Here is a 26,528-nt window from a genome sequence, read left to right on the forward strand (position 1 = left end):
AATTTTGGTGCAATTTTTGGTCCATAGTGTTAAATGCAAGATCACGCCCATTCCTGACAAACCACACCTGTCTTCAGTAAAGTGACACCCCTTGTACTAGTGATGTTAGACAGTTTTTTGGTGCAAATTATGCCGGAATTATTATAAATGTAACTTAATCAGTTTTCTCCAATGTGCAAAATAGCCAATTGACATCTCCAGTAATCTCAGCAATGATGATTGTCCCTGCTAAAATAAATAAAAAATATATATATTTTTCTTCTCCATTATTTTGGATGGTTCTGATTCTGCAGCTCTGTAAAATTTGGGACTTGCCCTTTTCTTTCGAAAGGGAAGAAGCGAAGTAATATAAAGCTGTCAGTTATACTTCTCCCTTTAGTACAAAAAAAAAAAGAAAAACGCACAAAAACCTTCTGGTTGTGAGCCGAGCCCATCTTTAAACTGACTTATCATGATGGTTTCCAGGCATAGAAATTTAATCACTGCCACAGTGTTTTTTTTTTTTTAAAGGTTTCTTCCATTACACTGCTCTTTTGATGGGACTCTGTCAGAATGATGTATTTACTGCAACTTGTATAACTGTATAGTTCCTAGTACAAGAATAAAATTACCTGTTTTGTAGTAATCCAGTAAGAGAAAAATCAGCACTCCATCCTTGTTGACAAACCTTTTTCCATACGTGATAAAACCACTCAACATAGTTCTTCAAACATCTGACGCGCTTCGGAAGTAGCTCTGAATAAGGAAGTTTTCTTGTGAAACGCGTCAGTGGAGTGCTGTTTTTTCTCTTACTGGATTATATTGACAAGCTCTGCTCAAGCTGCCGAGCACCTAGGATGTCCCCATTACAGGTGTGGTGAGCTGTTCGGTTTCTTACATTGTTTTATGGTAATCCCATGTGCTAGCGTTGAGGAATCGAGCTTTATAGTCGCATGCAAATTGGCCTGGAAGTGAATTGGGGGCGTGTCAATTTTACTCAGTGTATCAACACGCCCCCAATGCACTTCCAGGCTAATTTGCATGTGACTACAAAGCTTGACTTCTCAACGCTGGCACTTTGGAAAGAACTTGTCAGGTTCTGTTTAACTTCTCTTTCTTTCTTGCGTCCCCCTTCATCTAATATCTGGTATCATTCTCCGAGGGTAAGATTTTTGCAGATCATTGCTATATCTGTTCCTGTCTTATGAGGTTAACCCGTGTGTAAATCATGCCGACTTAGCCTAGCCTATCCTAGTTACACTGTCCATTTTCTTATTTTTCGTGCTCCCTCTTGTGTTTTTTTGTTTTTTCTTCACCCACAGCTTCCATTTCTATCTTCTGATTTTTTTTTTGTCAGCGTCTTGTTTCTTTGCTCCCGTTAACGTAGAGGAATTCTTGCAGATATATCACAGATGCCGCTTGCTTCTCAGTTATTTTCAAAGGCAAATATTTGGCCCTCTCCTCCCCGTCCACTGTTCTATCACTCTTTCTGCCTCGATCGTTGCTCATAAGTTGGCCATGTTCCTTGCCAACTGGAATTATCGAGGGGGAATATGCATCTGCCATTTTCTTTGAATAAATGATCTACAGATGAGATGGTCTGTTCACGACTTGTTGCTTTTCGGAAAAAAACATGTCCCAAGACGAACTTCTCCACCCATGACTGGTACAAAGGTGTGGAAGATAGGCACCTACTGAGCAGATGAAGACCTTCTCAGCTCAAACACCCCCGAATCATGTCAGTGAGAACCTCCTTTGATATTCTTTCAGCAACAGATTGATTTGTAAGACAAGCTGTTAAAGGACATCCACGGGGCTTCAAATCCTGCAAATGGATTATTTTGATATATATTCAAATTAAACAGTTAACTATAATATATTGGGATATTGACATCTTGTAGGACCCTTGTAAAATACTACACGACTAACGCCAATGGAGTTTTCAAGCTTCAGTATTGGATCGATGACAAAAGTAGTAGTCATGATATCAAGAAAGGCTTTTGAAGATTTTTTTTTTTATTAGGGCACCTTCTATGCAGAACATGGTGGCACCTAGGCCTCACCGGTGATCAAGTTCATACCAAATGACAATAGTATTCAGATTTTTATGAAATTACAATAACCACAAAAGAACAAGGTTATGTTGTTAAGCCAGAAAATGTGACTTCTGCAGAGATCATCAGATGGTCATTCCTGCCAAAAAAGAATTACCCCAACTGGGTCACGGCGACAACTGGCCAAGGCACTGGCGTAGACGTAAAATAATCTTTCAGATACAAGACTGGAAAATGGTAGTGTCCATTCTGTTCCTAAAGGTGGAACTTTATACCTTTTAAAGAGTAAACTTTTACCAGTGTTTTTTTCATTAGTTTTATATTTTTAGCCAGATAGCTCGGGAGGCAGGAGCCTATGACTTTCTATTGAATTTATATATTGATTCACGCTCATCTGTTCTCTACGCGAGCTGTGCCCTCCTGCCTCCTAAGGTGCAGACTGCTTAGTGGTCTTATGAGTGGAATCAGACCCTGCCAATATGCAGACAATTAAGAGTTGTCCAGGACTACTTTATTTTTTTTTTACTATGGTCCTAAAAATGAACAGGCAGGTAACTGCTATCAGTCAACTACCTGCTTGTTATTCCCAGCATCGGGTCAGAGCAGTCACCGGTCACTCCTGTCGACTTTCAGCTGATCCACGTCAACAGAGCAGCTCTTCTTCTACTGTGCTGCTCTGTCAAGGGGGCGTGTGACTGCTGATTGACAGCCGACTCCCTGCAGTCACACCCCGTCAACAGAGCAAAGCAGAAGAGACGTCAACGGAACATTCTGAATCGTCGGACGGAGTGGTCTGAGACCGCTCTGTGCCGACAGAGATTGGCGCTGGACACAACAGGTAGGTAGTTTGCAACTTTCTTGTTAATTCTTTGCCCAGCAGAAATAACGATAAATAGTCCTAGATAAACCCCCTTTAAGGTACCTAAAAAATATTTAAAAAAACTGTTAAAAATTGCTCTCAAGCTAAATTCACACAGCAATCGTTTGTTATTCGGTACGGCTGTTCCGGTGACTTTTTTTTATTTTTTCATGGACCAAATGTCCACATGAAAGAAATCGCAACATCCACTAATCTCCAAGTAAAAAGAGAAAGGGAACCCTCTAAATCAGCTCACCCAAATGGAGATCCAGTGCTCGGAAACTGAGGTGCCTCAGGATATAAGGAAGAAGAGAAATCCAGCATCAGGTTCTTTCATAAAATTCCTAATTTTATTTATGAAAAAATTCCAGGAACAAACCCAACCACACACCACCACCACAAAAAATAATAAAATACTAGGTAAATGCCTTTCGTACTTGTGTCCTTTGTACTAGTCTTCTCCGTATTTTGGATGAGACTCGCCTTGTCAAGTCTTTGGGTGTGAAAATAAAACTGAACCCATCAACTATATAACATTTGGTTTTTACGGATACATTGCAATTCTTGAACATACGAAACTTAATTTAACCTTGTATATTTTAATAACTAATAATGTATAAAAACTGATGACAATACAGATGAGACATCATCCATTATTTCTGGATGAAAATCAGACTATTTTTTTCTATACTTTTTCGCCTTACCTTTACTGATGAAGGTTACCTGCTCTTTCAATGACTCCAATATCCATGGTGAATGATCAGGGAAACATCCGTGTTTGGACTTTGAAGCCATCAAGGCCACTCTTCCTTTTTTTTTCAGTCAGTTCATCAATAAATTTTACAGCTAAATGACATTATTTTCACTTCCCCCTACTCATAGTTTGATTTTTTGGACAGTACTACCACGTTCAACAAGCTTTTGCTTCCCATGGCTTAGTCAACCCTTACCAAGGACGTCTGTGATTTAGTCATTATAAGACAAAGGACTAGAAAAGAGAGTGGTCTCTATGGATTTGGATTAATGAAGAATATTGGTCTTCAGACTCGTTCCCATGTTCACAGATAGCTGCCGGGTCTTCATACTTGTTATTTCCTCTGTAGATGTCCAAATGGTCATTCTCGCACAGTAATATTACTGAAGTGGAAGTGGAAGACTATCTCATTGCCGGAATGCTAAGCATAATTTAATCAGGAAAAATTACCGGGATTCAACATCCATTAAACTACTTTTTTTTAAAAGATTGGCTCTCATGGATCCTCGGAAGAATTACACTTAAATCAAAACGCGTTGCTCGTATACAGTAGGAATGAACACTTCATCATCACGTACCTCAGGGCCCCAGGGGAATCCATTTCCTTTTAGAGATGGAAATATATAAATGAGAAAATGAAATGACATTTGTGACATCCTAAGAAAAGCCGTGATTCAAAGAGATTTATACAACCCCGGCGCAGATCGTGGGTCCTCCAGAGAACAACTGCTTGGCTGCTTTTGGCAGGGAAATGGTTGGTTCCTCTCTCGCTCTCATTAGTAGAAGGTTCGAAACGGGATATTTATGGTGTCTTAACTTTCCAAAATGCCAAAGGTATTATGACAAGGGAGGAACGCGGCTTGGTTTTCTGTAATCTCAGTGGCAGTTCAGTTTAGTCGACCGTTCTCTCAGCTCTTGGAGATGATGCTGTCAGCCATTTTGTGGAGGAATATTTAACCTTCTAGAGATAGAGAGCCTCCACTATTCGGTTATGTTGCGTTTGCATTGATTATGCTAGTACTGGAAAACGCTGCTTATTTTACACACCAAATACCATGCATAAAAAAACACTTCAATAGCGCCTGGTGTGAACATACCTTTAAATCAGTGGTGGTTTGACTCTCAGCTGGTCGAAGAGACTGAGGAGCTCGTGCTGCAGCCTCTTCATTGCTTGCACTTGATTGTCGGCTGGTTTCTACGTACTTTCACCATACTTTTCTTTGCGCCGATGCAAGGTGCTACGGCATGATCCTATTCAAGTGAATGGCGGCACAGCTTGTACCGCTGCTATGAAATGTACAACACAGGAAAGCACAAAGCAGACTGCAACCCGACGAATATTGAAGAGGACCCCCATTGATATAATATACAATGGAAAGGCCATCAATTTTAGCGTTCTGTACACTTTAACATCCACACTTTTGTCTTTTTTTCTAGGCAGCGACGATTAAAAATGAAGCAATTTTGCAAATAGTCATCATTTATATCTCCTGTTTTTCTGTATCCACAGCCGTTCGACAGTCTAATGTGTCTCTGTAGTAACAGACAACACAACAAGACCCTGTGTACTCTGATCCTGCAAATCTTGCTCCCATCTATCTGTCCTCTGCCTCCATCTAATATGCCAGATGTACTTGAGGTGTGAATGACTACAGAATCAGACTGTACAAAGTTTGTTTGATATTTGTTATCATGGAGACGCATAAACCTGCATCATAGGTGTAGACCAAAAGGTCCCAAGTCGCCCTATTTTTTTTTTTTTTTAAAGGGGTTGTCCAGGCACACAGAGTGACTGTAGACTTGTACCCCAGACCTGGACAACCCTTTAAGTCGCTTTTATTTACTTTTTTTCTTTTAGCCTGGTGGTATTTGTTGACTTTTTTGCCCCAAATTTTTCAAAAGGGCGCACATGGTTCATGAATATTGCACATAAAAAAATGCTCTTTATTTTTGCTTTTTTGCAGCTTTTTAGCACAAAAAGTCACACAATTTTTTAAAATGTCAGTCTTCAACTGCAACAAAATAAAAATCTGCCAAAAAGTTTTCTCCAGCCAGGGACTAGTATCAGAAAATGTGACATTTTAAAAAGTTACATTTCATATGTCTATCTAAAAAAAATAAATAAATCTAGATATCTTGATCAGCAAAGATGTTGAGGAAAAATAATAAAAAAAAAAAAGACTTAAAGTGGTTGACTGCAGACTTGAGAATCATTACAGCGTGCAGTGCGCGTGCTGTCAGGATTCAACGGCACGGAGAGTGGGCAGGCACGTGACTACAAGTATGCAATTTGCATACACGTAGACACGTGCTGACTAAACTTGCACAGCCCGGCCCAATACAAATGAAATGAGCAAGGCCGGACACGTCTAGTCGGAATGTGGCCGAAAGTATGCAAATGGGAGAGAATCCTGACTTTGTGTACTGTGCGAGCTGTAAGGATTCACAAGTCTGCAGTGACGTAGAGTGATTGCATACTTGAACACCAAGCCTGGGCAACCCCTTTAAAAGGGAAACAACTTAAAAAATGGTGCAAAACTAATAGAGAATACAGCGCCAACACTAAAGCCACTAATTAAGAGCTATAATTATGAATTGGGGCCAAAGCAGTAAGAAGTCTGATAAATTGCTTTTTCTGCATTAAAATTTTGATTTGAAAGCCTTAAAATGTTAGGTTACCTGAAATTAGACGCGTGCCTGCTGCAAGCAAAATAATGTTAAACGTTGCAAAGATTTTCAGTATTGATCACATTATATGTGTGCTGTTAGTGCAGAATGAAACTTTCATAATACTTGTCATATTTTAAATACTGAAGTATGAAGCGCGTAAAGAGGATCAAAGGGTGTATCGCTGGAAAAATGTATTTTAGGACTCGCGTACTGAAACCTGACTGCCGGCTGCTCCCCTTCCTTTAGTATAACACATGACCCAGTAAATCGTATTCTTAGAAAGTATTGCTATGTAGAGCTGTGCAGAATCTTTGTACAGGAATCAATAAGTGCTACTACCCTTCAAGTAAATCAGTTTTATTTCCTAAATATTTAATTAACGCTTCACTTCTGAGGCTCAATCTTCCACATCTAACACACAATGCCCATTCCAAATGCCTAACCATCATGAATCATTGCCCCAAGTCCTCTACTTCTCGAAGAAAGATCTAAATTGGAAATTGCCATGCCACTTAAAATTTAGCTTAAAATTGTTTGTTGAACGATGGATAGAGATGGCCGAACCCAAACAGTAAAGTTCAGGGTCTGTACCAAACATCTAGTGTTCGGGCACGGAAACCGAACACTGACTTCCTCAGGAAGTCCTTCTTACTGTTCAGGTTTGGCACCCTAAACATAGGGTGTTTTCCGTGCTGTGACTTGGAAACAGGAGATCTGATCGGCCGTAAGATCTTTACCACCGATCAGAGCTCTGTAGGATCACGCTGTCAGATGTCAGCGTGATCCTGCAGCTGAGCCTGTGAACTGCGGTAAAAAGCTTACTGCTGGTCACAGGTGTCGGCTGATGAGATTACTACTCCCATCAACCTACGCCTGCTGTTACTGATAACAGCGAAGAGCAGGCGCTGCTGGTGGGAGTAGACATCAGCCGGCACCTGTGCTCCAAGTAAAGAAATAAAAAAAATTTAAAAAAAGTTACAATTAATAAATAAATATTGAAATAACAATAAAAAACATAAAAAAGTTATGCCTAATCCCTGGAGCCCTTGTCTCCTGTAAAAAATAAAAAAACACTATAATACTCACCTTAATGCCTAATCCTGATGCCCACGTCACCTGTAAAAGAGAAAAATATAACAAACCACTATAATACCTATCCGCCGTAATCCATACTGTCCCACAACGATCCAGATCACTGACTGCTTTCCCCGGCAGCTGGCTACGCACTGACACGGGCAGTGTGTAGCTCTGAGCTGCCGTGAGAGATTTCACAGGAGTTCATTAGCTGGTGAACTCCGGTGATCTCACTTATGGCACTGCTGCTGCATGAGAAAGTTTTCACGCAGCGGCGGTGCCGTAAATGTGGTCACCAGGGTTTATCAGCTGATGAACTCCTGTGAACTTTCTCATGGCAGCTCAGCACTACACACTGTGCCTGTGTCAGTGTGTAGCCTGCTGTCGTGTAGAGCAATCACATCAGTTACTGCTCTACAAGTCATCTGGATTGTTGTGGGACAGTATGGATTATTTCATCACTTGGGACAGGTGAGGGATATTGTTTTTTTTACAGGGGACAATGGCTTCAGGGATTAGGCATTAGTTGAGTATAACTGTCCTTTTTTATCTTGAAATATATGTGTGAAACCGTGTGGACTATTATTTCAAGTAAAGGATTTTTTTACATGCTGTGTCTTTTACAAACTTTTACTATGGGGTTAGTAATGGGTGTGTCTTGTAGACACCTCTCCATTACTAACCCATGGGCTTCATGTCAACTGCCAATACAAGCAGACATGAACCCCAACCCTATGTACCCCACTTGCCACTGCACCAGGGCTGGGGGGAAAAGCTGAGGCTAAGCGCCAGATTTGGCGCATCTCATTAATGCGCCATTTCCGGGGAGGCTGAAGGCTTATGTTATTAGCCTCGCAGGGGGCTAGTATCCATGGCTCCTTCCCTGGCTATTAATATCAGCCCACAACTGTAATTTTTTTAACTGTCTTTTTATTTTTAATTTCAATATTTATTTATTCATTTTAACTTTTTTATTCTTTCTTTACTTTGAGCACTAATGCCAGCTGATGACTACTCCTATCAGTGGCGCCCACTCTCGCTGTTATCAGTGACCGCAGGCATAGGCTGATGGGAGTAGTACTCTCATCAGCCGACTCCTGTGACCAGTGATGAGCTTTTTACTGCAGGTCACAGGCTCAGCTGCGGGCTCACGCTGACAGTGTGATCCCGCTGCACGGTGGTAACGATCTTATCGTGTTTCCCACGCTGTAACGCAGATGACAGCATGGGAAACTACGGATGTTCGCCCCCCCCCCCCCTTCCCCCATTCAAGTGAATGAGGTCCGGGTTCAGTTACTGTTCTGGTACCCGAACCGAGCTTTTAATAGATGTTCGGGGTTTTACAGGGCTCCGCATTCAAATATCTGCTAGATCTGCAGCAAATTAAAAGTTTTTAGTTAAAATTGCAGCACCCAATAAACTAAGTGATACATCACTGGAATCAGAATTTGTGCCTTTAAATCTTGCTGCTCTCAGGTGGGGTGACAGATTTCCTCTAAAGAGAAGCCGTTCTTGTTATTTTTTTTCCATATATGAACAGTACATGTGAAACTGTAATATCAGATAAATCTGCTTCTTTCTCCTGGACTGATCATTTACTCTCATTTCATTGGTAAATTCTGTTTTCAGTTTAGACAGATTCTCAGGTGACGACAATTGTTGCTCATAAAAGTCTATGGAAACTGGAGGAGCTAGAATGCAGACAGCCATTTTGCTGCAAATTTCTAGAACCGCAAGCCAAAAGCAGCCCACTAAAAACATGTCATTTTATTACATATGCATTAAAAATATCAGAGAATCAAAAAATGGCACAAAAATTATAAATGAAAAACGTAAATATATAATATGATGAAGTGTTGTTTTTAGTGTTTTTTTTGTTCTGTGATTGATACCTTTTCCCCCCTATTGCTGTTTTTTCTAGTTTTCATTTTGCTTATTATACTCGCCTCCCGTACCTGCGTACTTCCAGCGATATTGGCGCAAGTTCTCCTGTGGTTCATGTGAAATTATGTCATGGAAGCCCGGCAGCCAGTCAGGGACCTGTATTGAGCTGCCATGCTCTCTCTTCCTTCAGACGAACATCAGACTCCCGATAGAAGTTTGAAAGTTGCAGCCCATGTGAAGCTACTGATTGGTTGCAGGGGTTGCGTGACATAGCAATGTCAACTCAACCTCTGGATGCTGGTGGCGCTGAGTCTTTTGAGGTTCAAATTAAATTATGTCATGCAAGCCCTGCAGCCAATCAGCGACCTGTATTGAGCTCCTGTGCTCACTTCCTTCAGACAAACCTCAGACTTCCGATAGAAGTTTGAAAGTTGCAGCTCAACTGCGACTACTGATTGGTTACAGGGCTCCCGTGGCATAGTATTGTCAACTCAACCTCTGGATGCCTGTACGGGAAATTAGTTTAAGGTATTTTTATTTTACAAAGGGGAATATGGGATTTAAGAAGGTGTTGTCCAGGTAGTAAACAACCCCTTTAAATTGCTATATATTGTAGTTAAAAGCATTTATAGACAAATGGTTCTCTGGTCACCAGTTCCCATAAATGTCTTTTTTCAGCTTGCTGGATTGTGTTTTTCCCGACTCTTACTCCATTCATGACGGGCAACTCCTGAAAAAACAAGTTCAATATAACTGTGAACTGGAGAACCCAATTATTCTCATAATAAATTCTGCCCACGCTTAGATCAATGAAAGCTGAGGATTTCTCTATACTTGAAGATGATTCCAGAGATAAACCGAATGTCAATATAGTTTTTGACGTCCTATATTAAAGCAGGGGAACCATTTTTAATATTGTGCGTCCTTGATCAATAGGTAAACTTGGGCTGGTATAAAAACATTTTAGAAAACCTAGAAGAAGTATCATGTAAAGCAGCATGGAAATTATTGCCACTATATAAGCAAGTAAAATAAATAAAAATATACCTGGATTAGGTAAGTAATGTTTGAGAAAAAATCCACAGAAATGTTTCAAGAAAAGCATCATTTGAATCATTTAAAGGGGAAAAAGAACTAATGATATCCCAGTGAGTGAGGGTGGTCTATGGAGGACTAGTGATGGCCGACAAGGTGAAGAAACGGCACCCGGGGGGCCCCGCAGGATACCGCTGACGCCGCTTCTTCTGGTGGATCCATATCCCGCCACCCACCTGACGTCACACTATGCCAGGCGGAGCACGTGATACAGATTAACCCTTTGCACCAACGTGACGTTCCGGACCCCCGCAAGGATGCGTAAGGTCAGATGGGCACAGTTCTACACCGTCACCTCCTGTCCACACACGGGTACAGAGAGGCACCACGGGGTGGGACAAGGTGGTCCACTCGGACGCTGCCATGGCCCCACACTCCTGAGAGGCTCTTTCACTACTCCAGTGAAGCAGAGCCTTGTCGACCTGGATAGAACTGCCACCAGTTCCTATTTGATATAACAGACTTATATCGGGCTAGAAACCAGCCCCGTAGTGTGTCGTTGACCAGACAACAGACGTGAGGTTCGTGGTTCGAGATAAAAGACCAACCCAAGATTAAATTATATATTTAATCGCCATAAGGGCTCACTAAACAATCTATTATATACACAAGGTTATACATATACAGTGGTCAGAGTTACAAATACAAAAGCATGGTACATAAGCATCCCAGATCTTAAAGTCAATTACCGCTAGATGGAAAGCATGTCTCGGGGGTTGGGCGAACACATGGGGAAGAGTGTGGGCCCTGCTTGGTTGCTGGACTCGTCCCTCACGTCTGCATGTCACGAGCTTCCTCATAGACTGTAAGCTTGCTATCAGGGCCCTCCTTTCGATGTGAGATATGCTTATTCTGTATTGTCTGTATAAATCCCCCCTAAAATTGTAAAGTGCTGCGGAATATGTTGGCGCTCTAAAAATAAAAATTATTATGGCACAGAAAATAAAAACAGTGGACATCTTTAGTTTTGTCTCGACGAGTTTTCACCACTGAGATCTTCTTTTCTATAGGTGAAAATAAAAATAATTGCTTTCTTCAAGTTAGATTATGTTTTATAGTACAGTCTATGTATGCTAATTGCCTCTTCAGCGAGGATGAGGATTAGGACTTTAGCTCCACCTATTAGAAGTAGTAATCCAAAAAATCAATGTCGACCCTTTAATGGGCCCTGCCACATGACTTACGATAAAAGCCAAACCAGAATCTCACTTTACAGTCATTGTGCTTCAGAGTGTTGCCCCTCATTAGTGCAAAGTATGGAATTTAATTTGGCTAGGTGGCTTAAGACCGGGATCTGGGTAATGTTTTTCCTTGTCGAGATTGACAAGTCTGGCCTGGCATGTCTGAGTGAGGAAGCTTATGCTCCATGCATCCTTCTCTGGGAAATTAAATATGCAAATTGCCTCTTTAGCGATGAAGAGGACTAGAACTCTAGTGTCACTTATTGGAAATTGCAATTCTAAAAGTCAATATCGACCCTTTAACGAGACTTGCCACATGACTTAGGATAAAAGCCAAACCAGAATCTCAATTTGCAGACATGGTGTTTCGGGATATTGCCCCTCATCAGTGCAAAGTATGAGATCTGATTTGGCTAGGTGAGAGGCTCTGGACTTTTCATCAGCCCTTGCTGTTGGAAGGAGGTTTGCACTCAAAATCTCACGATATATGGCCCCATTCATTCTTTCATGTACACGGATCAGTCGTCCTGGTCCCTTGGCAGGGAAACAGCCCCAAAGCATGATGTTGCCACCCCCATGCTTCACAGTAGGTTTGGTGTTCTTTGGATGCAACTCTGCATTCTTTCTCCTCCAAACTTGACGAGTTGTGTTTCCACCAAACAGTTGTACTTTGGTTTCATCTGACCATATGACATTCTCCCAATACTCTTCTGGATCATCCAAATGCTCTCTAGCAAATTTCAGTCGGTCACGGACATTTAATGGCTTAAGCAGGGGGGAACGTCTGGCACTGCAGGATCTGAGTCCCTGGTGGCATAGTGTGTTACTGATGGTAGCCTGTGTAACGTTGGTCCCAGCTCTCTGCAAGTCATTCACTAGGTCCCCCCGTGTGGTTCTGGGATTTTTGCTCACCATTCTTGAGATCATTTTGACCCCACGGGGTGAGATAATGTGTGGCGCCCCAGATCGAGGGAGATTATCAGTAGTCTTGTATGTCTTCCATTTTCTAATTATTGCTCCCACAGTTGATTTCTTCACACCAACCTGCTTGCCTATTGCAAATTCAGTCTTCCCAGCCTGGTGCAGGGCTACAATTTTGTTTCTGGTGTCCTTCGACAGCTCTTTGGTCTTCACCATGGTGGAGTTTGGAGTGTGACTGTTTGAGGTTGCGGACAGATGTCTTTTATACTGATAACAAGTTCAAACAGGTGTCAGTACTACAGGTAATGAGTGGAGGACAGAGGAGCCAGTACTACAGGTAATGAGTGGAGGACAGAGGAGCCAGTACTACAGGTAATGAGTGGAGGACAGAGGAGCCTCTTAGAGAAGAAGTTACAGGTCTGTGAGAGCCAGAAATCTTGCTTGTTTGTATTTGACCAAATACTTATTTTCCACCAAAATTTGAAAAAAAATTCTTTCCAAATCAGACAATGTGATTTTCAGGATTTGTTTTCTCATGTTGTCTCTCATAGTTGAGGTCGACCTATGATGTCAATTACAGGCCTCTCATCTTTTTAAATGGGAGAACTTGCACAATTGATGGCTGACTAAATACTTTTTTTCCCCATTGTACAACATGGGATCCTGTGATCTATTTCAGTGACTGAGATTGAACAGATGGAGCAGAGCAAGACAGTGTTTTTCTCGATATCATTATGTGGTTTTGTGGGTAAATCTTCACTATAGTTGACTGCATTCTCCTAACTCAAAGATTTCTCCTGATGCAGGAGATGATAGAGCTGCATCGCCGGAGCTGTTAGTTCTCATCTGAAGATGACTATTTTGACAAGTTCTTTTATTTTCTCCCTGGTAAATCAGCAAGAATAAAGTCACAGGAAGCCTCACATCCACTCCATGTACGACAGCTCGTAATGGTAGCAGAATAATGCAGCCTACGAGGTGTAGGAATATGGGAGAAATGGCTGTACTTCTCATATCTATAGTATGACGAATGTACTTGGACGCCTACATACATGGTTCCCACTTGAATTTTTATTTCTTGTTGACAACTTCTCAAAAAATCACGAGCAGACAATATTTTTTTTTACAGACACCTTGGAAAACCCATAATAAATGATTGATTATAAGTGATCCATGTCTACAGCCCGTAATTCTACATTCACTGTGAACTGTAAAACGATGAAAATTAGTCAAAATAATCTGTAGAAGTTTATTCAGCCTCAAAAAAAAATCAGATGCCTTCAATTTTTTTTTATACGGATAGGGCAGAAAGTGTGACCTATTCTTACGGACTGTCCTGGAATTTCTGGACGGTTGGCGACCCTGACTCTATTTTCCACCTGTCCCATTCTACAGCCATAGACATTCATATGGAGTCAGTGCCTTTGCTAATATAACAGCTCTTACTCTTTTGGGAAGACTTTCTAAAAGATTTTGGAGGTGTCTGCGGGATTGTTTGCCCCTTCATCCAGAAGATCATTTTTGAGGTCAGAGACTGTTGTAGGAGAGGGCCAGGCTCACAATCTCTGTTCTTGCTCATCCTAAGGTCTTGGATTGGGTTGAGGTCATGTTCTTCCACACTAAACTCCCCCCAACCATGGCTTTATGGACCTTACACACATAGCACAGTCATGGGGAACAGAAAATGGCCTTCCCCAAACTGTTCACACAAAGTTGGATTGGCCAGCAGGTTTTGTATGCTGAAGCATTGAGATCATCATGCTGCTGTCAGATTTCATAACAAAAACCTGCTGACAACTTTTCTTTCACCTGGTGATTTCCACAACTTTTCCTTCTTGCAATTTCGATGTTGAGTTGTATATGTATTTCTCATATGTGATGTATTCTTTACAGATTGTCTACAACAGAAATAGAGGCGCGAGCAAAGTCCCTCAGCCTGTATGACACCCTAAAAGCGAGCCCTGAAGCTTTTTATGAGCACATGGCTAAGTACGTGTATCCCACCATAGAGGGCAGAGACCACCAGAGACTGCTGTATTACTTCACTCTCCTGGAGAACTGCGGCTGCTCGCCGTACATCAAGCACATCATCAAGCCCGACTCCCATATCAAACTGCTGAAGAAGCTGAAGGCGGTGGCATCAGGTAATCCAGCGCTGGCTGAGCAGTGTGTCCGGCTGGCACAGGTGGCATACTTGCTCTGCCATCCCTGTCAGTGCATGAAATATATATCATATGCATGCCTGTTCACTACAGAATGTGACCTCTCCAGTTGGTGTGCCCATTTACTATGTATTTCAGGCTCCATGGTAATTAGAGGACTGACCTTGGGTCTGAGTTATATTTTCATACATGATTATATGACTTCAGATGTATCCGTCTATCCATAGGGATGAGTTTTGGTGTTTTTTTGTTTTATTTTATACTGCTTATCTTTGAATTTATATATTTAATGTGAAATGATTTTAAAGGGAACCTTTGAGAACATTTTTACTACTGAAACTTAGTGGTGTGGCTGTATAGATCCACCACGATGCTTCACTGTAGGCATCACCGAGCCACCACTGTGCTTCACTGTAGGCATCACCGAGCCACCACCATGCTTCACTGTAGGCATCACCGAGCCGCCACCATGCTTCACTGTAGGTATCACCGAGCCGCCATCATGCTTCACTATAGGAATCACTGAGCCACCACCATACTTCACAATAGGCATCACCCCGAGCCGCCTCCATGCTTTGCTGTAGGCATCAACAATCCACCCCTATTCTTCACTGCAGCCATCATCGCCATGCTTCACTGTAGGCATCACCAAGCCATCATCATGCTTTACTGTAGGCAGGGTGTTATTTTCAATATATGATACATTCCTTCTCCTCCAGACATAGTGCTGATTTATAGACCTGAAAAGTTCCAGTTTTGTTTAATTGCTCTACGGAACATAATTCCAAAACTGCTGAGACTTATTTGTATGGTTTTGAACATATTGGGACAAACTTTTCTTGTACGTTTAAGTCAGTATAGGTATATATTTTGGAGTTTAGACATGGAAACCTTCAGCATTTAGTGCATGCTTTAGACCTCTTTTCAGACATTTGTGTTTAACAGAACATACAGCAATTATAGTCTTATGTTCTGTTCCAATGTTTGTGTTTTTGTTTTTACAGTGTGCACAACAAAAAATCACTGAGTTCTGTGCTTTTGATCCAACTCACTGATTAAAATGACCCGTATAAGTCTATGGGTTTGTGACTATCGCAGGTAGCACACGGATGTCATTTCAATCACTTACAAGTAAAATAACAGATGTCTGAACGAGACCTAACTGTGTAAACTGAAACCTCAGTCCCTGCTGCCACAAAATCTTGCTACATGTCTTTTGTGGTCACCTGAGGTTTTTTTTACCACTCACCTCCACAAGGGTCTGGTGGCCGCCGGACACAGCTTCCTGTTTCTGCTTCCACCGGTTTCTGTAGCTGGTGATCCTTCAACTCTGGATTTGTGAACTTTGTTACCCTCTGTATTACTAGGAGCATTCACTGCCTTTGTATCTTGTATCCTTTTCCTTGTTTATGCAAGGCAATTATCTGTTAACTTTTGGGAACACTCTCCTGACTTGGTCTCTGTTCCAATGTCCAGTTTTCATCTTTTTGTAACAGATCCAGTATTTGTAACAACTAGATCAATTACCAAAGAAGCTAAAATGTATGGAAACTGGAAACCAAAATTTCTGGTTTTGAATGGATCTGTTTTTAAAACCAATCCATTTTTCTTTTTTTTTTTTTTTAAGTAGACACATTGGTTTCTATTTTGCATCTGTTTTTCATACATTTGTAATTAATCCATTTTTACTTAAGTACACCTCTCGCGTGACAGTAGGTTGAAAAAAACGGGACTAGGGTCTCCTTCCCTATCCCTAAAGCTAGGGGCATCCTGGCTATCCCTGCTCCCTGGATTACTTCTAATGGTGAAGACTCCGGTGCCATGTACGCTGCTGAGCTCCCCATTCAGCCCTCATCTATCCCCTTCCCCACCCATGGAAGTGGGGAGTAGTTGTATATAAGAATACACCAACAAGGGAAGACATACAGTGATAAAAGAAAACACCAGTCATTCAAATATGCACTCACAAACAACAGAGTGGAACACCAGGAAGTAAAAGGAAGGAACAACGAAATAGGAGAGTATGAGGATATGCACGCAAACAAATCACCACTCAACAGTCTTTGGATCAACACCCCAAACTCCTCCTCAACAAAAACCTCCAACTCCACACCTGGCAATATAAAACGAACACTGGCATCCCTGATTACCAGAGGCGAGTATATATAGGAGAAAGGAGTGGCCAACACTGAACAGCTGAGGCCATCAAAGCAGGAAAGCTCTAGCAGCTCTCAACTGAACAGTTTAACCCCTGCACTGCTATCAGAAACCTACATCGTTTAATATGGTGGTGAAGTGCTTCTAATCAGTGCAGTAGTATGTGAAATCAGACACTGTTATCTTCTAGCCACTCTCTGTCACGGTAAACCCGTGACAACACCTGTATGCAACTCTACACTTTGTATTCTGGCATTGCGCTGCTCTGAAAAACAAATGGATGACAAAACTGATGGCCATCCTGCATGATTCTTAAAAAGTTGTGCTGACAAGGCCACAATTCATTATGACTGGCATTTCATACACCAGTGTTAATGAAGGGCATGCAGAAATAAAATGCATCGAATTCAAGAGGTGCATGCCACTTAATGAATTCAATACCTCTTATCAGTGGTGTGCTCTTCACTGGAAATGCTACTCCAGTTGCAGATTAGAGTAACATTTCTGGTGTAAAAAATGCCCCCAGTTTTAATTAATTTTAACAGCAGGCGTAGCCATGCCTCGTCACTCCCCAGCTCTTTCTCTGCTCTCTCCTTTGTGGCAGAGCTGCTTGAAACTAAAAAAAAAAAAATGGCCAAAATTTCTAATTTGTTGTGCATGAAAATTTTGTGGCGTTACAAAGTATTTTACACCAATTTTCAGGCGTAAACACTTTGATGAAAGGGGGCCTATGTTTTTTAATCCAGCAACAGATTGCAGGTAAATTGCAGTCAAACAGTCGTCAGGTTAGGATATTTCCATCTCATTCAGATCAATGGATTCAATACTGGATGACTTTATTTCTGTTTTTGTTATCCCAAAACTGTTGCAAAAAAGGATGCACCTACTGGACATTTGAACATATTTCTAGCATAACATCAAAGGTTTCGGTCAATAATCCCCTAGCCAGTCCAGGTACTTGATGTGTTTCATCTTAAGCACACCCGATACAACTAATGAATGCTCGAGACAAGACCTGATTTTCAGTTTTGTGCCCTTATGAGGTCTTCCTCTATTCATGGGGCTGAATAATTTTGAGACTGCTATAATCACCCTTCCCATCTCAGTTAGTTATTTTTTTTTCCTTTTATTTCTCCAAAAGCCATAACCTAAAAACTGAACTTGGGTTCCCGTCCAGTGGCCACAGATCAATGACGTGACAGATGTGCCTGGTCCTGCGATTCGTACTCTCTCTAGGGTTCAATCTTTTTATACACTAAAGTATTCCAGTATCTGGTCAAAATGTTGAGCCCAAAGTAACAGAGATGGCAGCCATGAGGGATCTTCAGCAGGCTCCCAGTGATCACTTTTTTGGGAGGGGGTTAATGGGTGCCGCATCATCATACCACCCTGTTCTTGCCAATTAAATACTAGATAGCTCGAGTCGCTGCTGTTAAAGGTATAACACAGCCAGCTCCGGTCATTTGGGAAGCAGGCTCCGCTCCTGAGCCTGCTCCACACACAAACACACACACACAACCGCACCTAACATGTGCAGTACATGTACCTGCATCCTGAAATTCGGGAAACCACTTGTTGCGTAAGTTTTATTGAAGTATTTAAATTGTTCTTGTTTTATAGGTTTATTGCAGGCAGAAAGTTTGTAAATGTTGCAAGTAAACCGAATTTTGCAATGGGAGCTGAATAATTTTGATTGCTACTGTAAAATAGTCCTGTACGTGGGAGTCTGTATTCTCCCGGTCCATTGTCTCTTCTTACCTGAGCAGAACGTGATAATGAAGTGTTGCGTCTTCAGCCTCCGGTGTTGGTAGAGACATTTTGGAGGCTTTTTGTGAAGTTGCAGACGGCAGGTACATCTGGCTTCTTACCTGTTACAGTAACACACACAGCGTCTCCTGGTCCCAAGGGCAATACCTAGCGAGGACACAGAATCTTTTTTCTGTCGCTGCGAACCCTTTTAAAAACAGAATCTAACTGTGAAAGAAACACATTTCTGTTTATTTTTGCACATTCCAGATGTTGCCGGGCTGTGTGTGTCATATGGCAGTGAAGATTGTAAGCTGCATTTACATTACACAATCTCAGCCATTAAACAACCGCCGACCTACAGAGCTGAATTTGACATATGACTAACAGCGGAGTAGCTCTAATTTACCTGACCTAAACCTTTTAGATGTAGGAGAGCTGAATGCGGTTTGGCACGGCCGAGTTTGGCAGCGCTCTCTGGTTTTGCGCGGCCAAGTTTAGCCGTTCTGTCTGGCATGGCACGGCTGAGTTTAACAGCGCTGTTTGGTTTGGCACTGCTGAGTTTAGCAGCGATGTCTGGTTTTACACAGCCGAGTTTAGCAACGATGTTTGGTTTGGCACAGCAGAGTTTAGCAGTGCTGTCTGGTTTGACATGGCCGAGTCTAGCAGCGATGTCTGGTTTGGTACGGCTGTCTGCTCCTGTTTTGGCACTGCTGAGTTTAGCAGCGCTGTTTGGTTGGCACTGCCGAGTTTAGCAGCGCTGTTTAGTTTGGCACTGCCGAGTTTAGCAGCGCCGTTTGGTTTGGCACTGCCGAGTTTAGCAGCGCTGTTTGGTTTGGCACTGCCGAGTTTAGCAGCGCTGTTTGGTTTGGCTAGACTGAGTTTAGTTGCGCTATTTGGTTTGGCACTGTCGAGTTTAGCAGCGCTGTTTAGTTTGGCACTGCCGAGTTAAGCAGCACTGTCTGGTTTGTCACTGATGTCTGCACCCGGTTTGGCACGGTCATCTTAGTCTGGTTTGACACTACCAGGTTTGGCAGCGCTGTCTGCTTTGGCTTGGCCCTCTGCACCTGGTTTGGAAACAGAAAAAACCTGTTTTGGCGCGGAAAAATTTAGTAGAGCTGTCTGGTTTGACACGACCGAGCTTAGTTGAGCCATTTGCTTTTGAATTAGGTGAGTCTAGTTGGTCAAATGTCAGAGGTGTCCTTGTCTTTTTCAATGTCTCCTCCTTATATCAAGTTTTCCTTTGCATTTTTCATAGCAGTTATCACTAAATACTTTGCTTCATCTCTATCTAGGACACGTAAAGTACATCATAGATAATCTTGTGGTTATTTTTGTCTTCTGCAGGCCTCGATTATAAGAGAATGACAGATGCCAGCCTGAACCCCCTCGAGTCGCTGGCACCAGTGCTCACTAGTCACAATGTGCTCGCTATTTCCAAGCTGGCCACGAGAATCCCAGGTTTAGAGGGTAATATGCTTTCCTCCAGCACCGTGCATGCATCTTGGCTAAAGAAAGTCTTTTGGAACGGTGACCCGCAGCTCCTCAAGGAAACCCCACACACTGCGGCCGAGTGGTGCCATGCCTACGACATCTGCAGGAAATACTTTGACAGGCTGACACCCAGGGATTTGATGACATTTATTGATGAAATCACTTTCACATCACTCGCCGTCAGCAAGGTAATCTCCACCAGTGCAAATTAATGACTTGGCGCTTCACTCATCTCCTGTAGTGTGAACATAGCCTTACACCAATGGTGTGTAAAAGAATGATAATTCTAATCAAGAGCCAATGCAGAAGAAAAATGTGATTATCTTACATTTTCCCCCCATAATCCACTGCTGCCTGCAAAATAAAAGGGTCTTTGTTCTCCCTGAAACTCTGCCGCTGTTGTCCATGTATGTGAGTTATAAATGCAAATTGCCTCCACAGAGTGGAAGAGGAGTAGAATGCTAGTGCCACTTCTTGGAAGTAGCAATCCTAAAAGTCAGTATCGAACCTTTAACGATCCTTGCCATATGACATGCCATATGATAAAAGCCAAACCAGAATCTCAATTTGCAGACAGTATTTCGGGGTGTTGCCCCTTATCAGTGCAAAGTATGAAATCTGAGTTGGCTGGGTGAGAGTCGTAAGACTGGTATCTAAGGGGTAACGTTTCTCCTTGTGGAGAGTGATAAGCCAAGCCTGGCATGCCAGAGTGAGGAGACTTGTACGTTATGCATGTTCCTCTGGGAAATTAAATATGCAAATTGCTTCTTCAGCGAGGAAGAGGACTAGATCTCTAGTGTCACCTTTTGGAAGCAATCTTAAAAGTCAATATGAACCTTTAAGGATGCTATGTGACCTTAGATCCCAGTCTTTACTCTGTCACTTAGCCAAATCAGAGCTCATACTTTGCACTGATGAGGGGCAACATCCCGAAACACGTGTCAGCAAATTGAGATTTTGGTTTGGCTTTTATCCTAAGTCCTATTGCAAGGCTTGTTAGAGAGTCGATATTGACTTTTAGGATTGCTACTTCCAATAGGTGGAGCTAGCGTAATAGCCCTCTTCTTATCTGAATAGGTAATTTACATATTTAATTTCCCAGAGGAACATGCATAGCATTCAAGTCTCTTCACTCTAACATTCCAGGCCTGACTTGTCACTCTCCACAAAAAGAAACATTACCCCTTTGACCCCAGTCCAGAGCCTCTCCCTAGCCAAATCAGATCTCATACTTTGCATTGATGAGGGCAACACTCTGAATCACCGTGTCTGCAAATTAAGATTCCTGTTTTGCTTTTATTCTAAGTCACAAGGCAAGGCTTGTTAAAGGGTCTATACTGACTTTTAGGATTGTTGCTTCCAATAGGTGGCGCTACTGTTCTACTCCTCTGAAGAGGCAATTTGCATATTTAATTTCCCAGTGGAGCATGTATGACCTATTAAGTCTACTCACTCTGACATGCCAGGCTTGGCTTGTCACCCTCCACAAGGAGAAACGTTGCCACTTAGATCCCGGTGCATTTTATCTAGCGTTACTGTTTCACCTCCATTGCTACATACGGATCCACTGTAGATAGATCCCGCCGGATGTTCACTGTACAAGGGGACAATGCTAACAGCCTTGTGAACGCCTTGAATCTCCATGCACAAAGCCCTCGAGTATGTGCTAGAACGACGCAGAGTAATTACCCGGCCCCATGTAACACTCACTGCCCTGCAGGCCTTTTGTATTTCCCACCATTGGAATCGTTGCTTTCTGATATATTAAGTGTTAAGTTTCATATTTTATGGTGTTTTTTCCCTATTATATGTTAGTTGCGACTCGCCATCTGCCTCTATGGATGGAACCTTACAAAGGACAATGTTGGCTTCTCCTCCATCAGACATGTGGGCCCCGTGCCCCGCAGCCTGAATACGTTGGCATCATTAGCGTGCTGAGCTGTTCAATGGGCTGGAAAACGGGCGATGAGATCTCACACTGCCCTACTTATAAGCTGGCATATGCCAAGTCCATCGCAGATACACAAAGAGGAGGGCACAGATCAGAATATGAATGCCCGAGGGCCGTGGACACATTTGCCGTCTTTCTTTTTATTTCTCCTTTACTTCCTAAATGGAAAATGAAGCAACGTTCTAAGTAATCTTTAATTTCTTACCGTTTCGCTGCTGTAGATGTAAATCTCCCAGCATTCCTGGTCCTGACTGACGGGATCTGGGTAAATCTACCAGCAGGGAGGTACAGTAATGAGGGAGGTTATACATGGCCAAGCAGATTGCATTAAGGTGAATGGCGGATTTGCTGCAGGTTACAAACTGCTGTGCATCGCATGTGGATGGGGCTTTAAAGGCAAAAAATATGTGCAGGAAAGTCGAGCATGCTGTGGATTTTCATACCCACCACTTGTTAATTATGCCGTTGATTTTAAGCTTGGATTATCAACATGATAAATGGTTAAAATTGCAAAGTGTAAAACAACCACATAAATTTACCTCTTAGTAAAATCCCCTCCCATTCTCAAAAACAGAAGTTTTTTAATTCTATAGTTTAGTGCTCCTTGTTTAGTAGTGGCCGATCTCCTAGGCAAATCAATAGGGGTCGCATGTGCAGTACCCAACTGTGGCCACTATCAGTAGATGGAGCAGCTCCGTAACTGAGCAGTTTCGGCCTCCGCCGGCACAGAGAGCAGCTGATCGGCGGGGGTGCAGGGTGTCCCACCCCCACCAATTAGACATTGATGACCCTTCCTAGGCATAGGTCATCAATGTTAAAGAGGATGTCAGGTCCAAATCGATAAGTCTGCAGTTACTCTGTGTGACTGCAGACTTATGAATCTCTCATACCAGCCTCCATTCCTGGCTCAGAAACGGGCAAATCCTCGCAGGGTACAGTTCGTGCTCTGGGGAGATTCAGAAGTCTGTAGTCACACAGAGTGACTGCAGACTTATCGATTTCAAGTGGACAACCATAGTCTTCATCAAAAAAATGTCTATCATTTTTCTGTTGCAAAGAGTCTGTAAGTCCTTTATCTTGCTAGCCTTGTAATAATGTTACAAATCCATTAGAGGTCCTGGTCCTTGCTTCTCTTCCTGCTATCTCCTCTTTTCTTTCAGTGTTATAAAATGCATCAGGGAGGAAAATAGCGCTGCACATAGATTTCCTCAGTGTGGAGAGTGGGAAAAGTATGTAGAGTCTCAGGGAGGGCAGAGAAAACTGGTTATAAAGGAGGAAGAAAGTGGTGCTAAAATATGAGCTAAGGAACGCAGCAGTTGCCTTCATACACACAGACCTCCATCCAGCTTATATTCCTGGGAGAGACACTTGTGCAAAATACAAGAAATCAAGCTTACATCAGGATGCAAAATGCATGTAACAAAGGGATAAAAATTTCATACTAAAACTACAAATTTTTTGCATGTCAAAGGTTCCATTGTCTTTAAACTGGTCAACTATCCAAAGAATAGAAAATAATTGCAGAACCGACCACTGAGATCCTCAACGATCTCTAAAACGCCTCTTTGGGACGCAACTGCACATTCATTCTCTATTGGTCCGCAGAACATAGCCGATCACTGTAGTTTATTATCTCCGGCAGCTGCACGGAGAATGAATGGTGCTTTCCAGAGCTCATTCTTTGAGCAGTTCTGTTCCCGAAAAGTGATAAATTTCAATGTTGGGAAATAGCGCTGTAAGCACTAGTGTTCAACCTGTGGTGGTCCAGCTATTGAGGAAACCAGAACTCCCAGCATGCCATGACATCCACAGACCCCTGCTCTACATTTATCCCCCCAAATCACATCAGAAAACATTCCCATGTTTGAATGAGACATGTGCGAATATGATCTATCTGCAGCCTTCCTGTGCTCAATCATCTCACACTGGTACACCTTGTTTTCTTCTTGGAAGGTTATATCTTCCTTCTATCTTGGATGTTGAATTAGGGTCATGACCAGATCTTCCAAAATCTAGTAAAAGACATAAAGATGTAAATGGATGTGTAGAGCCCATTATAGGCGACAGTGATCAGCTGCCGGGATGATAATTTAAGACCTTACCATATTGATGTGAGGCTGCTGAATGTTACTTGAGCACAATCTTTGCTCAAGACCCTTAATAGTAAACTTAGAAAATCATATCACATACTTTGCACTGATGAGGGTAGATATTGACTTTTAAGATTGCCGCTTCCAATAGGTGGCGCTAGAGTTAAAGTCCTCTTCCTCTCTGTAGAGACAATTTGCATATTTAATTTACCAGAGGAGCATGCATGGCCTATAAGTCTCTTCACTCTCACATGCCAGGCTTGGCTTGTCACTCTCCACAAGGAGAAACGTTACCCCTTAGACCCCAGTCCAGAGCCTCTCATCTAGCCACATCAGATCTCCTACTTTGCACTGATGAGGGGCAACACCCTGAAACATCGTGTCTGCAAATTGAGATTCTGCTTTGGCTTTTATCCTAAGTCATATTGCACGACTCGTTAAAGGGTCGATATTGACTTTTTCGAGGTGGTGCTAGAGTTCTAGTCTTCTTCCTTTCTGAAAAGGCCATTTACATAAAAGCCATTCATGCTCCTCTGGAAAATTACATAAGTCTCCTCACTCTGACATGACAGGCTTGGCTTGTCGCCCTCCACGAGGAGAAATGTTACCCCTTAAACCTCTGTTTAGCTTAGAAATCAATAGGAAATAAAGTCATTAAGGCAGAAGCATAGGGATATTAGGTCATTTTCCCAACTCTTTTTTTTTTTTTTTTTTTTTTTTTTTAAATTAGTTTTTGGTCTAACTGGGTTCAGAGATGGAATCGTCAGCAATTGGGTAGAATAAAGGTAATTGTCCCTCATCTGATCCAATCTGTATTTTCCATTGTTGGAAGATAACAGAGCAGAGCAATTCAGCCAAATGATTTTGCCTCTTCCATTAATAAAAATGCCGACATATTACTATTAAATGTATATATATTTATTAAATTGCTGATGAATAGAAGAATAAAATGTAACAAACAAAAGGTTAAAAATAAAAAACATTTTCGGAAGCGCGAAATATAAATTGTGAAAAAAAGAGAGCGAAACATCTAAAGTCAGCTCACCTAAATGGAGATCCACTGCTTGGAAGATGTGGTGGGTCAGGAAAATAGGACATTCCAGCATCGGGGTCTTCCATTTTTTATTCTAACTTATGCAGAAGTCACCACCTCAAGGACTCATTGGACAAGTTGTCATTTGGCTTAGAAGTGGTTTTGAACTACAAAATTGTAGCCCAAGTGACAGAATTATACTGAAAAAAGGGTTTTCTGGGAAAAAAATTTTTTCATATTAATATGCTCTAGACTGCTTAAATAAAATGAATACTATACTGATACCCCATAGCACATGCTCCAAAGCTCACCTGATATATTTTGGTCTGTGCTACTTGCTCCCATTCTCTGCACACCAGAAATAAGAACTTTGAGGGCCTCCTCGAAATGAGCAAAATTTTAAAGTTCTTGTCTAGCTATTTGGGTTTTTAATCTCTTCCTTAAAAAAAAAAAAATAAAACTAGCTCTGAGGTTATGGTCTAGGTTAATAGCCAGCAGATCAGGATCTACTAGTAGATCTCTTGAGTAGATCACACCGTTTTAAAGGCTGCTGACTCTATTGGGCGCATTTTTTGGCTTATTTGAGGACCTGTCAACTGATTCATGCTGACCAAACCTCGGTCTAGCCAAGGACTATAGCTGGAGATGAAGCTACTCCTGCTCTGCCTCTAGCCCGCTTTTCCCAGTGACAGGTCTCTCGCTATGGGATAAACCTGTCAATCACCAGTGAAGGGAGAAGCCGTCCGGAGGCTGAGCCTGGTCTCCAGCTATTGTGTCCTACCCGGCTTAGGTTTGGGAAGCATGAATCAGATGACAGGTTTCCTTTAAGCCAAAAAATGGCCCCAATGGAATTAATATCCTTTAAAAATTGTGATCTACTCACAGGGTCAGCTGATATGTTCTCTTTTAAGTGCATGTTTTTTCTGTGTTTAGAATATATTATTCTAAAATTGGAATCTGTTTGGTTTCTACAGCCCATGTGCAGGTTGTAGTAAGCTTCCTATAATGTCAGGGTTTATAACTCTTATCTCTCTTCTCCTGGACAATCTTCTAAGCTGATTTATGATCAAATCAAAGTTGAACTGAACTCCCATCATGCCCTAAATGTCAGGCCTTACCTGTTTTTTTTTTTTAAAGTTTTGCTCAAGCTGTAGAAAAGCTGATCGGGTGAACTATCTCTTCTCCTTTCTTCTAAGTGAGCAGATAAATATTTTTCCAGTGAGCTGTGTGTCCTGATTTCCAACTACTTTGGCTCCGGTTCTCTGCTTCCAGCGCTGGGCAATAATTTCAGATCAAATAAAGCTTGTTCTGTGGTAATGAACAAAGGCGTGATGCTGAGCGCGGTGTTTTGAAGCCCGGCTTCTCTTTGAGCCTTTCTGTTCTCTGTCTCGAGTGTAAAAGTCGTACAATCCATGATCTGAATC

General features: G+C 42.0%; 1 protein-coding gene across 2 annotated transcripts in view; it reads left to right on the top strand.

Annotated features, from left to right (window-relative positions):
• The window catches only part of NBAS (NBAS subunit of NRZ tethering complex), a 760,680-nt gene that overhangs the window by 509,312 nt on the left and 224,840 nt on the right, over positions 1-26,528 (top strand). For both annotated transcript variants that reach the window (XM_073674140.1, XM_073674141.1), the window contains exons 43-44: positions 14,365-14,615; positions 19,884-20,218. In XM_073674140.1, the coding sequence (XP_073530241.1) occupies positions 14,365-14,615; positions 19,884-20,218 (586 nt within the window). The remainder of the gene's footprint in view (positions 1-14,364; positions 14,616-19,883; positions 20,219-26,528) is intronic.

Source organism: Phyllobates terribilis, unplaced genomic scaffold (genome assembly GCF_046119375.1).
Source record: "Phyllobates terribilis strain yellow unplaced genomic scaffold, ASM4611937v1 Scaffold_3__8_contigs__length_932513732, whole genome shotgun sequence".
Taxonomy (NCBI): Eukaryota; Metazoa; Chordata; class Amphibia; order Anura; family Dendrobatidae; genus Phyllobates; species Phyllobates terribilis.